This window comes from Orycteropus afer, unplaced genomic scaffold (assembly GCF_000298275.1).
Source record: "Orycteropus afer afer isolate SDZICR_OR568_19922 unplaced genomic scaffold, OryAfe1.0 scaffold00429, whole genome shotgun sequence".
NCBI lineage: Eukaryota > Metazoa > Chordata > Mammalia > Tubulidentata > Orycteropodidae > Orycteropus > Orycteropus afer.
Genome location: NW_006922016.1, coordinates 1,323,407 through 1,339,864, shown reverse-complemented (window position 1 = coordinate 1,339,864; position 16,458 = coordinate 1,323,407). Strand labels below are relative to the sequence as shown.

Genomic DNA, 16,458 nt, shown 5'->3' with positions numbered 1-16,458 from the left:
TCACTTCAGTTAAGACAAGGTTAGATAAGGACTACATGGAAACGTCAGAATTCTGGGATATGAATTACTAACGCAATCCACTAATAAGTTTTTAAAAATTAGCATGATAGCTAAAGGGAATGAGTTGTATTTATATGGCTTGCCTACAAAGCCAATAAAAAAGAAAATTGAAAAAAGAATTATATTCTTTATAGCCTCAATCTTAGCAGTTGCTCAAACATAAAACTCATTAAACACAGAAACAGAGCAATACACAACCAAGTAATTTAAAATAACTGTTGGTTTACTTCATCAACACAACTAAATACGTTTTGCCCTAAAAATACCAAAGGATGAAGTGCTTAACTGGAGTCCAGTTTTATACAAGAGTCTGAGTCCACTCCAAGTTACAGACAACTTGTATTTGCTCCTTAATGTTATGTAAATTTGCCCTCACTTACAGGCAACTGAAACACCCTATTGGCAACAAATTCTCCTCTCACAATCACCTTCACTTGCTGGATGTGCAGCTTTTAAATCACTGAAAAGCCCTCAAGCTTTTCCTGCACTAAACAAAACTCACTGCCATTGAATCAATTCCAACTCATTGTAACTCCACAGGATTTCCAAAGCTATAAATCTTTACAGAAGCAGACTGCCTGACTGCCTCAACTTTCTCCCGCGGAGCAGCTGGTGGGTTCAAACCACGGAGCAGCTGGTGGGTTCAAACCACCGACATTCTGGTTAGCAGCCAAATGCCTTAACCACTGCACCACTGAACTCCTTCTCACACTAAAATAACACTAAATAAGAACTGTATGCATCTGTTCTGAATTACCTACAAAATCAACTTAAAGGCATATTTAGGAATAGATCTCATTCATAACCAAGGGACTGCCTGTATCTGAAATCTGTGGGAAGGCAACTGTTTTCTCAGTGGAAATGTATACTTTCTGGAAAGCAATTTGGCCATGTGATCTAAAATATGTTCATATCCTTTGATCTTGTAATGCCAATTCTGGAACTCTTCCTCAGGAAATGCAGACCAAAATATGTACTACAGCAAAAACCTGGAAACCACTCAAATACCCAATAATGAAAGGAATGACCAAATATATGTCTGCAAGAAGGAATAATTTATTCCTAATTTAGGGATAATTTAGTAGAGATCCTTTATCCTAGCCTCTTCAAATTTCTACAGACTGTGTAATTTTTAGAATCACACAAAAAAATCATCTTCTAAAAATAACATTTAATGAGCTCTGGTGGCTCAGTAGTTAAGTACTCAGCTGTTAACTGACAGTTTGGCAGTTCAAACCCACCACCACACCACTTCATGGGCGAAAGATGTGGCAGTCTCCTTCAGTAAAGATTTTCAGCCTTGGAAACCCTATGGAGCAGTTCAACTCTGTCCTACATTTTATTGTTATGAGTTGGAATCAACTTGATAGCAATGGGTTTTTTTCAGGGAGTTCATGGGTGGTGCAAGTAGTTAACTTGCTAACCTGCTAACCAAAACATTAGAAGTTGGAGTCCATCTAGAGGTGCCACCGAAGAAAGGGCTGGAAGGCTCTATTTCCAAAATATCAATATAAATTGGTCATTAAAATTCTATGGAACACAGGTGTACTCTGATATACATGGGAAACTGATGAGTTGGGGTCAGCTCGGCAACTAGTTATTCATTCCAAAATAATACATTTCTATAAAATTTACCTTGTAATATTTTGGCCAAAACCTCTCCCACTGAGTTGATGACCAATCATAGTGACCCTCTAGGACAGAGAACTGCCTCATAGGCTTTCCAAAGATGCAAATCTTTACAGAAGCAGACTGTCTCATCTTTCTCCCATGGAGCAGCTGGTGATTTTGAACCACCAAACTTCTGCGTAGTAGCCGAATGTTTTAACCACTGTGCCACCAGAGCTCCTTAACATTTTGGCAAATTCTATTGTTTCTTAATAACTAACTATGCTATAATCTATGTAAGATTCCCAGTTAAAAAGAAAGATTACCCAACATACATTATACATATAGGGCACATGACTTCTTATGCAATAATTGTCAGAATGCTTACTAATGGGCATTTCATTCTCTAACAGTTCATTAGAAAATTAATGACTAGGCATAATTCTTTTTAAAAAGAAGTATCTCTATATAAAGTATTACGTATGATGAGATATTGTTTCAGTTTTAAAACCAAAACAATATACATTTTTTCTTAACAATGAACCTCTATGTAATGAATTCTAATCTTTTAGAATTAGACCAAACTACATCTAAGTATTTCAGCTTCACAAACACTAAGTAGGGTAAATAACATCTATTAAATCTTTCTTAAATTTTTAAAGAAGATATAGCAACATTTTAATTTGATTTTTATAAAAAGACCATGGCTTCACTTGAAGCTTTCCATGCCTAGGAAGTTATTTCCTTAATCTAATAAATGGTCAACTTTAGAAAATGGACACTTAGTGCTCAACACACCTGCATTTCTCCAAGTCCACAAATCAAACACTATACAAACACAAAGAATAGTAGAGTTATTTTGTTTTTTTAAGATAAGGATAAATTTAATGTTTAGGACACACTGTTTCTAACTATCTATAAAGTCATCTTTAATCACCTTGTGCCCATTCTCAGTATATTCTAAAAGAATCACAGATTACATTAAAGCTTGAAGCAGAAAAGCTTTAAACAAAAACAAAAAAAAAAACTACTAAGTTTACTGAGGCTTTCTTTTTTTTCAGCATCTTAAAGGTCACAGCCAGTTACAGTACAGATTCTTTCAACAGAGTCTGGCACACCACTACAATTCAAACAGAATACAGCTTAATGTTAAGATAATATTGAAAGTACTGGGTCACTTTGAGTTCAACAGCTTTAAAAAGAAATAAATAAAAAGTAAAATAATCTTAACATACACACACGATAAAAAAGGGTGGTGGTGGTGGTGGAAGACATGACGTGACTACTTGCCATATAATCCATAAATCCACTACTGCAGCCCATGTTTGGATACCACAGAGATTCAAAGAAGGAAGTAATCCCAGCTGAGATCCTCCTCACTAAATTTTAAAACATTGTTTCTGCATTAAATGACTGTACCCATTACAAATAATAACAACAGCCACCATTTACCTAGCCCTTTCTATGGGCAAGCATGGTGCTAGAATTAAATCTGTCATTTCATTTAATCCCTGATCCAACTCTGTACAGAACATATTATTATCCCCATTTAATAGACAGGAAACTGAAAACTCAAAAGGATACAAGGTTGCTATGCTGCAGTTACCTAATTTCAAAGTCCACGCTCATTTTATATTTTACTACACTGTGTACTGAAAACATTGCATGAAAATCAACAAGTTTTGCAAAGATTTACTCAACCCTTTTACCTTTCCCAAACATAACAGCTTCTCTGCCACAAATACAATTATTGTAGTGATACACCTATCTACAATAGAAATTAATTCAGGACAGCATTTACAAAATGACTCCAATTTTTATCTCAAGAGAGTATCAGAAAATGTACACTTAAGGAGAGCGCAGTTTCACTCAAGTAAATAAAGCCTCATCTTTCCACATGATATGAAAGTTCTAACCAGACAATCTACTTCCATAAAGATTTTCAGCCTTGGAAATCCTATGGGGGTTGCTACAAGCGGGACTCGACTTTTTGGCAGTGGTTTAATTCGTACACTTAGCCTCTAGTTTTGCTTTACCTGTTGAAAAGATAGTTATTCCGAACAAAAAAAAAAAAAAAAGGAGGGGGGAATAATATTACAAAAAAAGAGCCAAGCAACAAATAGGCACTTTTTAAAATACTTATATGACAAATTCTGCAAAGCAGCTTTGGATTTCTGTTCATCTCTTTTTCTTCAAGTCTTCTCACTCACTGCTGTTGCTCTACTACTACAAAATCTATTTTACCTATTTTCTCCAATCAGAGTCATGTTTGAATCATTCCTGCAACCAAACCAGTTGTACAGCTAGTCTCCTGTGAAGTAAGGATTACAACAGTCATCTAAAAGGTGGCGGAAGTGCCTCGTCTCTCATGAGAACTGTTCTTAAAGCTCATCCCTGGCATGGACACGCCCCAATCAGCTAAGATTGAGTCACAGCAACTCCTGGGCTCTAAATAAAGACTGACATCAATCTTACACTCCTCCCCAACCAACCAACTAAAACTTAAACTCATCCTTCCACTCAGTCATTTTTTAGATAACACGCCACTACAAATTCCCAGAGCAATTTCCCTCCTGGCAAACCATTCCCTGAGCCTGGAATAAGCTACGTTCCTGCCATCCCTTCTCATGTGAGAAACACCCTCAAAAGATACCCCTCTTTTTCCAGATAGTTAACTTTATGCTGACTGCAAATCTACTTTATCTCCTTGCTTAAGACAACTAACTCGGGAAAAGCAGAGGCCCCTAACTCTGTGGACACTCTGGCTCTGTCCCTTCTCAGAATGGGCCAGGGAGTGCAGCTTTCAGCAGGATTTCGGCCCCAGAGGGGAAGGAAAGAAGACTAGGGAAATCCAATTAACTAATAAAGAGGGAGATTTGGGCAACTAGAGGAGATAAACCACCCACAGGATTCAAGAAGCAACCCACACGGGTCTTCTGCTTTCCTCAGAATGGGGCTCTTCGTCCCAAATGGCAACTTGAGTAAGGTTCGAATCATTCCTCACTCACAAGTCTTAAGAGACTCACCAAAGCTCACCTTTCGGGGAAAGTGGCAGGCTGGCCTTTAACCTTTTAGTTGCCCTCATAAAACAAACCCTAGCGAAGTCCCAGCCCAAAATACTTTACAATGTACAAAGCCCAATTTAACCCTTTCCAAGCCGTGGCCACGCTGAGGACACGGTCCTTAGATGAAAACGACTAAATGGAATTAACCCTTAGGCTGCCAGTCTCAGCGAGGGAAATTCCACATGCTAACCCTTGGGGAGGTGACAGGCTGAGCTTAGCTCCTTCCGCCCCCATTCGCTTGAGAAAAGCCCCATCCCCGGGCCTTCGAGGAGGCGCCGGGCTGGACTCGCGGGTGGCAGCGTCCCAGACCGGCGAGCCAGCGGGCGCTCACCGCGATGACATTGACGAAGGTGGTCTTGCCCGAATACTGCAGCCCCACGAGTGTCAGCTCCATCTCCTCCTTCCAGAAGAGCGAGCGGAACCAGTCCAGCAGGCGGGAGATGAGCGCCAGCATGATGGCGGCCTGTACGGAAGACGGACGGACGGGCGGGTGGACGGCGGCAGCGGCGGCGACTTCCACACAAGAGGACCTCGGCCCGGACCCCCCAACGGCTCCTTGGGGCCCCGGCGCGACGCGGGCGGACACGGGCGGGCGGCGGCGGCCGGAGCCAGGAAGCCGATCGAGTCATATGACTCGACCTCCCCCACAGCCGTCCCCGCGCCGCCACCGGCGCTCACGGCAAGAGTGGCGTGGCCGGCCGGCGAAGTGTGCCCGCCACCTGCAGCGCCACCTGGTGGAATTTTCCTGCAGCACAACGCGTTGGCGGGTCACCCTTAGGCTCCCTTTCTACCAGTCCTCCATTGCTCATCATTGTGGGTTCATTTCAACATTTATTCATTCATTTTACAGTTGTTCATTGACTCTCTACACTGTGCAGGAAGACTTCAAAATTAGGAGAATTTAGCACAAAATAAAAAAATCCCTGTCCTACATTGTTGGTAATAACAAAAGACGGGAAATCACAAGTGTTTATCAGGCGGGAGCTGATTGAATAAACTACTGTGTATCACCAAACTACAATACTGCACAGCTGTAAAAACGGACAAGGAAGTTGTCTATTGACATATATGGAGTTCTATCCAGGAGATATTTCAAGAAACAAAAAAGATGCAGACTATGCATATAATGTGATACTTTTGGATAGGAAAGTAAATATATATATGTGTGTGTGTTTGTGTGTGTGTGGGTGTTTGTGTGTGTGTGTGTGTGTGTGTATATATATATATATATATATCTCCAAATCCAAATCCACTGCCAACAAATGGATTCCAACTCACAGCAATCTTATAGAACAGAGTAGAACTGCTTTGTAGTTCTTTTTTTGATTTGTAAATCTTTTTTGTTATTGTTTTTGTTGTGATTTGGGTGAAAGTTTACAGAGCAAATTCATTTTCCTACAGCAGTTTATACCATTTTGTTTCATGACATTGACTGCAATTACCCACAATGTAACAGCTCTCTTCCCACTTCCACCCCAGAGTTACTTCTTCCCTGTATCTTTCTTTCCCACACGCATTCCTGCCCCCTGAGCTATCTCCCTGTGCAAACACTGCCCTTCTGTTCTCCCACAGTTGGTCAGTCAGTTGGTCGCTTCAAGGAGTGTATCTACCTAATGTAAATGTTCATGGTATATGCCTGTCTCTTGTTTGGCTGGAAGCTACAGTAATGAGTTCAGTTCGAAACCTGAAGGGTAGCTAGGGGCCATAGTCTCAGCGGTCTCTCCAGGTTCTACTAAAACAGCAAACTTGGTCTTTTTTTTTTTTTTTTTAATGATTTTGAGTTTTGTTCCACCTTGTTCTCCCATTCTGTCCAGGATCTCCTACATAGATCTGCCTCCAAGTGGTTGATGGTGGTAGGCAGGCACCTTCTAGTTCTTTTGGTCTCATGGTCATATAGGCTAAGGTTCACATTGTCCACTAGTCCCTTGGACTAATTGTTTCCATGCGTCTTTGGTTTTCTTTATTCTTCTTTGCTCTGCACGAGGAGAGACTCATTGTTGCATCTAGGTAGACGCTTGCAAGCTTTTAAGACCTCAATCGCTATTCACCGAAGTAGAACAATGTATTTGTGTAGTATGACAATTAAACTTGATGTCACCTGTGGCCATGGTTAAGAGTGCACAGGTCCAACAATTCACTCCATCCGGGTGGTTGACTGTGCCTTAGCAGTTATCATAACTTTGCCCTCGCCCCCTCTGTAATTTCTAGTTATATGGACATTTGTATAGCACATACAAACATACATGTAGAAATATCATCTGCCAACCTTATATATGGTCATAGGTACATTCCCTTTTGCCCGGACATACCTGATTATTCAGCCTGCTAGTGCCTGTAGCATTTGACTGCTAACCAGACGGCTAGTGGTTCAAATCCACCAGCCACTCCTTGGAAGGAAGATTGGGCAATCTACTTCTGTAATGATACTGCCCAAGGAGGAGTCACATGAGTCGGGTCGACTTGAGGGCAGTGAGTTTGGTTACTTTTCCTTGCTCATCTATTTACCTATAGATTAATGTTTGTTATCACTGATAGCACAGTATTGTATACATGATAGGGTTTATCTTTGTTATCTGTATCTCTTGTGTACCTCTCTGTGTCTTCTTTTACCTTAGTGTTACTGTGTTGGTCGTGCCAAGGTATAAATCTTTAGGAAGCTGATTGCCACATCTTCTCCTGCAGAGCAGACAGTGACTTCAAACCACTGACTTTTCAGTTGGCAGCTGAGTGCTTTAACCACTGTGCTACCAGGTCTCCTGATACATATTTACCCAGGAGTGGATTACCCAATAAGTAAGGTGCATGAGGACTTACTTATGCTTACTCCCTAATCTTTAGTGAACAATTTCATACAAAGATGTAGTGAAACTGTTAACTACAGATTAGTAAGTAAGTACAAATTAGCCTGTACTTACTTTGCTTGTTGGGTATTTCATCCCTGTCTGGGACTGTAAATTTGAAAAGAGGCTTTGATTCTGTAGGATGATGTCGAAAAGTTTAATTTAATTAAAAAGTAAACAAAACATCTTCAAGATTTTCAAATTAAATGCCCTCATGGAGCTTACATTCTAGTGGGGGAGGCATATAATAAGCAAATACATATAAGCTCTAATGCCAGTTACTAATGAGTGTTATAAAGGAAAGTGAATAAGAGAAGGAGGCAGAGAGGAAAGGAGTAGACCCTGATCCAGTGAGGGTCAGAGTAAATCCCTGAGAGGAGGTGGCCGTAAGTGTGGAGACCTGGATTAGCTGAGAAAGAAAGATAGGCACGCACCTGATGGAAGAACAAAGACCTCAAGGCAGAAGAAGAAGGATGGAATGTTCTAGAAACAGAAAGACATAAGTGTGCCTGGTTCAGATTAGTCAGGCAGGGAGTGAGAAGAATTGAGGATGGAGAAAGAGGCAGGGAAAAGATGAAGCAGGGCACAGTGGCCCAAGTGTGGATTTTACTCTCGATGTGATGGGAAGCCAGGAGAGTGATCTAATTTATGTTTTGAAAAGTTCACATTCAAGGCCCTGTGACATTGACTGTAGAAGGACAAGAACAGAAGCAGTGAGATCAGTTAGGAAATGATTACATTAGTTTAAGGGAGTGAAGGTGGCTGCTGGAACCACTACTAATAGGCCCTCAAACATCTGCCATCACAGGGAGACAAGGAAACAGATGAACAAGTAACAAACCAGTTAATTTCAAAATAAGAAAGTAGGTGTTATTTAGCCTTTAAAATCATTGAATTTACCTTCACTTCTAAGATCCTTAGTTAAAGGAAAAACCATCCTCAGCTCCTAGTTTTAGTTTCTCATTTTAAAATGAATAAATAAATCAGTTTTTATCACAAAAGCACAATATACTAGTTATAAAAAATCAAACAAAACAGTATAATAAGGAAATTATAATAACCAATCTCCCTGTACCTTAATCCCCCATTTCTGAAGTAAACAATTTTAACATTTGACTGTTTTTGATTCAAATAACATGTATGTATAAGGGATGTGAATTAACTCCACAAGGGCAAGAGCAGAAGTTTTGTTTCTCTAGTGCTGCTAAAACAGAAATACCACAAATGTATGGCTTGAACAAACAGGGATTTTATTCTCTTACAGTTTAATAGGCTAAAGTCCAAGTTCAAAGGGCCAGCTCTAGGGGCTGAGTGAAAGCCTCTCAACCTTGAGCTTTAGCTCTGCCTCTTGTTCCCTACCCACTGGAGATGGAGGCATCTCTTCACTCATGAAGCTGCTGACTGAGGCTGACAAACCCAAGGTTGACAAATAAAATGGCACAGTCCCAAGATTATCAAGCAACACGGCAGGCCAAAAGTTCAAGTCCCAAAATCGGCAGGAAACATGGCAGGCTGCTGAATGCAGACTCGGCTGCATGCAGGATCCAGATGTGCCAAAAAGCTCAGAGACCTTTCTCAAAGCTGTCTTCTTATATACTGGAAGCAGACCACATCCCCAGGGCAGCTACTCAGCTGCTCCATTAGATTCCACCATGAAGTTGTTTACCAATCTCATCAAGAGGAATAGTTACATCCAGCTGCCCAGCCACTCCAAACCAGGCCCAGCCAAGTTAACACACAACTGTAACTACCACAGATGGGGAATGTCTCACACAAAAGTAGGAACATGTAGACATTTCTCTCTAGCTTCCTTTGTCTACCTTCTTACAATTAAATATATTTTACTAGAAAATAAAAGCAATAGAGATTCAAAACTCCTCACTTTCTAATTGTTTTACTATTATCTATGCTCCTGAAGCTATTTATGTGTATAGTATCTGTATGATTGTCATGGATTGAATTGTATTCCCCCCAAAATATGTATCAAATTCCTTGCCCCTATACTTATAGCATAATGCCTTAAGGCACTTGACTGCTAACCAGAAGGCTGGCGGTTCAAACCCACCAGCCACTCCTTGGAAGGAAGGTTGGGCAATCTACTTCCGTAGTGATACTGCCTCGGAAACCCAAGGAGGCTATGAGACTTGATGGCACAAAACAACATACTTGTTTGTGACCCTGCTTGGAATTAAGGGTTTTCTTTTGTTGTGTTAATGAGGTAATTTCAGGGTGGTGGTTGTTGTTATGTGCCCTCCAACTCATAGCGACCCTTCCTTGGGTTTCCGAGGCAGTATCTCTAGGAAGTAGATTGCCCAATCTTCCTTCTGAGGAGTGGCTGGTGGATTTGAACTGCCAACCTTCTGGTTAGCAGTCAAGTGCTTTAGACACTACGCCACCAGAGCTCTTAATCACTTCTACTCTGCATCTTGTAAAAAGGACAGAATAGCCACAGAGATACACAGAGACACAGGAGGAAGACAGTTGTCTTGTGAGGATTAATTACAAGCAAAGAAACAGCGAGGATCTCCAGCAAACACCAGAAACTAGGAGGAAGGCTCACAGAAGGAATCAACACTACTGAGACCCCAACTTGAACTTTAGGTCTCCAGAACTGTAAGAAAATAAACTTCTGTCCTTTAAAGCCATCCACCTATGATAAATCTTGTTAATGGCAGCACTAGACAACTAAAACAATGGTGTCAATATTATATGTTGTTGTTATTTGCCCTCGAGTCAGACCTAACTCATAGCAATCCCTCCTTGGGTTTCCGAGGTGGTATCACTGAGGAAGTAGATTGCCCAACCTTCCTTCAGAGGAGTGGCTCATGGGTTTGAACCCAGTCTTCTGGTTAGCAGTCAAGTGCCTTAGGCACTATGCAACCAGAGCTCCCCAATATTATATAATGAAGAGTTATTGAGCATTTCATCCCAATTCTGTGTTCAGCGATGGCATATTGTAGCTTGAAATTGGCTGTGGTGTGAATATTTATACCATGGAAACTGGCAAACACTACAAATCAGGGCTCTTCAGAGAACTAGTTGCTAGATATTTACCAGCACACCACTGACAATGCCTAATTCATTGTCTTAAAAAGAGAATTAAGTAAAATAATCTAAAAATTCAATTAAGTAAGATAATGAGAGGCAGAATGGTATAGTTACTATGTACGGGCTACATTGTTAGATTGATTCCAATATAAGCGTCTCTACCTTCCAGCTGTGTGAACTGTGCAATTTGCTTAGCCTCTCTGTGTTTCCATTTCCTGAAAGGGAGGATAATATTGTTATCTGCCTCAGAGGGTTAGTGTGAGGAGTAAATGATTGCGTCTACATACAGCTCTTATATTACTGTTTGGTATAGCATTAAATTCACTGCCATCAAGTGGGTTCTGACTCATAGCGACCCTCCTTGGGTTTCTGAGGCAGTATCTTTACAGAAGTAGATTGCCCAATCTTCCTTCCGAGAAGTGCCTGGTGAATTTGAACCTCCAGCCTTCTGGTGAACATCAAATGCCTTAGGCACTATGCCACCAGAGCTCACCGTACAGCATTAACACTCACTGAATGCTAGTTGTTATTTCTGAAACATAGTGACTCTGGAGGGAGCTCTGGTAGTATAGTGCCTAAGGCACTTGACTGCTAACCAGAAGGCTGGTGGTTCAAACCCACCAGCCACTCCTCGGAAGGAAGGTTGGGCAATCTACTTCCGTAGTGATACTGCCTCGGAAACCCAAGGAGGGTTCGCTATGAGTCGGGTCCGACTGGACGGCACATAACAACAACAACAGTGACTCTGGATAATTGGTTAACAATCCAGAAGCTCAGTTTCTCATTTGTAAAAATAAGAGATCAATTTTACTTGATGTTTTAACTGATGAAGTATTTTCTGCTGAAGTCAGTTCAACAAGTACAAAGTCCTACACATGAACTTTGCCTAGCATTAACTTAAAAGAATAGGAATCCAGGACCACGTGCTCAAGGTTAGGGACCCGAGTGCTCCAGGAAGGTGGATGGCAAGGACAGGGGGGAGAGATGAGACTGACCATATATTTGCTGTGTGGCTGTTTACATAAGATAGGTAGGGCTCTATGGCATCACAGCTGCAAGACTAATCCTTGAAGAACATTCTAGTTTCACCCATGGGAAAACTGATTCACAGAGCAAGAGAATAATATCACAGGGACATGATTTAAAATTGTTGTCTTCTTAAGAACAAGAATTGTTTCTACTTAACTCAATAAAGTCATTTTGAGTAAATGACTCAGTCAGCTTGGGGATCCTGAAATCTGGTCTCAGGCATTGGTTTTTTTCAGCTTCACACCTGTCTAAGGTGTTAATGGTTTGGAAACTAAGTGAGTGTGACACATTCCATACTTTCCCACCGCCCTGGCTATCAGCCTACTAGCATCTTAAAATGGCAGCACATGGGCCTCATCCACAGGAAATTTCTACATTTGGCCAAGTCAGGCAAGGTGTCAGAGTTTCTCATTAGCCATGGATGTCACTGCAGGTGACACACATAGACAGCCCTCCAAAATCTGCAAGGGACAGAATAACAGCTCTGTCTTTTAAAGAGAGATTATAGACCTTCAGGAAAAGAGAAGAAAGAACAGGGCAGTTTTCTCTTTGGTAGCAACATTCTACATTATTGTAAAATGGAGCTAGTTGACCTCATTTTTTAAAAAGTCAGTCATATGAGGAATCCAAAGGTAGAAAATAGATAACTTGGTGCAGCGTACCCAAAAAACTAAACCCACTGCCCTCACGTCGATTCCGACTCACTCATAGCAACCCCCACTGGGTTTCCGAGGCGGTATCTCTACAGAAGTAGATTGCCCAGTCTTCTTTCCACGGAGTGGCTGGTGGGTTTAAACTACCAACCTTCTGGTTAGTGGTCAAATGCCTTAGGCACTGCGCCACCAGAGCTCCTTTGGTGCAGTGTAAGATGGTGCTAAGAGCACTTCCCCATTAATAATAATAATAACGATAATAATGACAAACAGCATTCTCCTGGGAATAAAAATTCCTTTTATTGGCTTTGTAAGCTAAATAGATATATCATCTTGGGCATGTCACTTCCCCTCTCTAGGCCTCAGGTTCCTTACAAATGAAATAAAGAGTTTGGTTAAGATAAAGTTCAAGAACTTCTTATCCATAAAATCTTATGATTTCTAAAATCTGACTGAAATGTTCAGGAAAAGATTTGCACATGGAAAAGGAGAGAATTATTTTTCAACTTTGATAGTCTGTGATTTTTGTTTGTTTATTACCTAAGAGTTGGAGTCAGGGGAAGAGGCAACCTACAGAGCAGGGGAATGCCAAGGAGAGGGAAGCTTTGGGTATAGCAGTAAAGGGTTGTACTATCTCTTTTGAACAAAGCAAAGAAACATCAAATGGCACAAAAGATTAAGACAATGGTCATCAGTGGAACTAATAAACACCCACATGACCATCTGACAGAGGAGAAAAGTACCCCAAAACTTTTCTTTGTTTATTAAACACTCTGATTCAGCCAGTCCTGAAGCTATTCCTCTAACGTTTTCAGTTATATGAGACAATCCAGGTCTCTCTCATTCCTGAAAGCCAGCTGGGCTTGGGTTTCTATCAAATGCTCCCATTGTTGTTGTTGTTATGTGCCGTGGAGTCAGCCCTGACTCATAGCGACCCCTCCTTGGGTTTCCGAGGCAGTATCACCACGGAAGTAGGATTGCCCAACCTTCCTTCCGAGGAGTGGCTGGTGGGTTTGAACCGCCAGCCTTCTGGTTAGCAGTCAAGTGCCTTAGCCACCATGCTACCAAAGCTCCTATAATGCTCCCATAAGAATCCTTTTTAAAACAGATTGTGCTTTAAAGGATGTTTAGCTGCATCTTGGGCCTCTGTCCACTAGGTGTCAGTAGCAAACCCACTCCACCCAGTTTTAACAACCAAAACTGTTTCCAGACTTTGCCAGACGTCAGGGACGGCAAAACTACTCCCCAGTTGTAAACCATTGGATTAGATTATTGTTTTGTTTTTCCTCTGTCTCCCACCGTCCTTTAAACTGTTCAGGGAACTGGTGTTTCAAGAAGTGAGGAGTGATGGGAGTGGTCCCCCCAGGCAGGGAGGGATGTTTTATCATTGACATTGTTCAGAATTGTCAGCAGAGTGATAACAAAAAGCAGATGGTTTGTCAGTTGGTTTAGTAAAACTCTACAAGGTACTCCTTCATTTCCCACCCGCTGCCCTTCCCCCGTTGGTATGAGTTTTGGGTTCGAAGGGCTGCCACAACAAAATACCCAAAAGTGTGGTTTTGAAGGATAGAAATTTATTTTCTGATAGTTCAGAAGGCTGGAAGTTTGAATCCAGGGTATGGGTCTAGGGGAAGGTCCTCCTTTGTCTCTTGCAACTTCAAGTTGTTTTTGTTAGGTGCCATGAAGTTGACTCTGACTCAAAGCGGCTCCTATTGAGTTTCTTGGCTGTTGTCTCTACAGCAGGAGATCATCAGGTGTTTCTCCCGTGGAGCCACTGGGTGAGTTCAAACTGCCAACCTTTCATTTAGCCGCCAAGTGCAATTAACAGCTAAGCACTTAACCATTGTACTACCAGGGCTGCTTCAGCGTCTAGTACAAACTCAAACTCACTGTCAAGTCGAGTCCGACTCATAGTCCGACTCATAGCAACCCCCCTTTTGGGTTTCCAAGGCGGTGTCTCAGCAGAAGTAGATTGCCCAATCTTCCTTCCGAGGAGTGGCTGGTGGGTTTGAACCACCAGACTTCTGGTTAGCAGTTAAGTGCCATAAGCACTATGCCACCAGAGCTCCCTCATCTTCTAGTAGCTGCTGGCAATCCTTGGTGTCCCTGTGTTCTATTGTCACATGATCTTTCCAGCTTGTGTGTGTTGCTTTGTTTTCCCTTTTTATAAGAGACCACTAGGAAGAGGTTGGGACTGACTCAAAGGCAGTGAGTTTGGTTAGTTTTTGTTATTTCAGGTAAAAATTTCTCACAACCCTCAGTAAAGTCAGCACCAAACTGGACATTTGCAAAGGGAGAGAGGGCAAGATTGGCTGCCTAACTTGGTCCCCTGCCTAACTGGCTACTCAGTTCCTCCATCAGCAAGATAAATGTGTAATTCATCATTCAAAATGAGACTGTTTTGAGAATGAAAGGGCTGCTATTAGTGCCAGGAGCACAGATGTAAACCAGAACTGTCCTGGGCAAACTGTGACAGTGGGTCAACCTACCCAGGAAGTATGGGGGCAGTGGTAGTTCAGTGGTAGAATTTTCACCTTCCATACAGGAGACCTACGTTTGATTCCCAGCCATACAGCTCATGCTCAACCACCATCTGTCTGCCAGTGGGAGCTTGAGTGTTGCTATGATGTCGAATAGGTTTCAGTGGAGCTTCCAGACTAAAACAGACTAGGAAGAAAGGTCTGGCAATCTACTTCTGAAAAATTAGCCAAAGAAAACCCTGTGGATCATAGTAGTTCAATCTGTAACCATCATGGGGATGGGCACAGGAACAGGCAGTGTTTTGTACTTTTGTGCACGGGGTTGCCATGAGTTGGGGCCTGACTAGAGGGCAGTTAACAACAAGAGCCACCCATGAAGTCTGAAGCCAGTGAAAAAGGGGGTGGGGTGGAGTGGAAGTTAAGGAGGCCAGGTGCTGACTTATGCAATATTGTCATGACAGGTGTTGGCAGATGTTTCAAGGCAACTTTTTTTTTTCTCATGGAGCACAGCAAATTTCTCATCTGCAATTGGCTGGATTCAGGAGAATGCATCTGTAGTCTAGCTGCTTGCTTAAGGATTCTTTACTTTAAAGCCCTGTGCATTCAGATTACCTTTACTGTCTTTCTGCTGAGGTCTCCAGGAGGGCTCCATGGGCAAGATCTAAGACAACCCCACCCCATTTTCATTTTCCCCTGGAAACTCACCACACTTCCCTGACAAACTTTGAGAGTAAGACTGCCCCCATGTGGACATGTCTCTTTGCTCCTCAATCAGAACAACTAGTCGGACCTGGTACCTTATGCATCTTGCAGCCTCTCTAAGTGGTCCCTTCAAAGCCCCTTTCTGGGGTTAAAGATGAGAGGCAGGCACTCCCACCCCTTCTCTGGGGATTAGAGTAAGGGGAGAAATCAGTTCATCAACAGCTCTCTCCAAATATTTTCCTTTAATTTAATGTCCCTCAGTTGGCCCTTTTCATATCCTCAATTAAGGTGAAGTGTTCACACACACACACACACACACACACACACACACACACACCCCAAACCCATTGCAGTCCAATGGATTCTCCCTTTATGGAAGCAGGTCACCAGACCTTTCTTCTACACAGCATTGGGTGGTTTCAAACCACCAACCTTTGGGTTAGTAGCCTAAAGCAAACAATTTGCTCTACCAAGGACCTTAGGTAAAAGGTTAAGCACTTCAAAACCATCCATTTTGCAAGTCCTCTATGGGGATCTCACTTAGACAGGTAGCATCTATTGTCTTGGCACTTCAACCACATCACCACTTGGCAGAGGAGAAAAAATACTATTTTAACCCTCTTTGACCTCATCTTTAACTAGACCAAGGCTCTCTAAAGGCAGGAATTGTCTTACGCAAGTTGGCCTCACATCTGGCCGGGGTCTCACACCTACCAGGTGATCGTCCAACGTTTCCCAAAGAATGAAGTAATTCATCATACATTCAGCCTTAACACTGACAATGCTTCCGTTTGATTTTAATAAATCACTAAAGCAATAATTGATGGAGGAATAAGAGACGGGCTTAGAAAAATGATATAAGGTAATTTCTATCCAGCTTCTAAAAGGAAGACTCCAGTTTCCCAGCAGGTTAGCTGGTGAGGGCAGCGAGTGGGTGGAGGACGCGTACGGAGGAGCGCACACTTCCTGCTGA

The 16,458-nt window shown here is 42.0% G+C and overlaps 1 protein-coding gene across 1 annotated transcript in view; it reads right to left on the bottom strand.

Annotated features, from left to right (window-relative positions):
• ARL8B (ADP ribosylation factor like GTPase 8B) overlaps positions 1-5,187 on the bottom strand; it is a 62,721-nt gene extending 57,534 nt beyond the window's left edge. Inside the window, exon 1 of the mRNA XM_007954062.2 lies at positions 5,065-5,187. Coding sequence (XP_007952253.2) covers positions 5,065-5,187 — 123 coding nt within the window. The remainder of the gene's footprint in view (positions 1-5,064) is intronic.
• Positions 5,188-16,458: the final 11,271 nt, after the last annotated feature.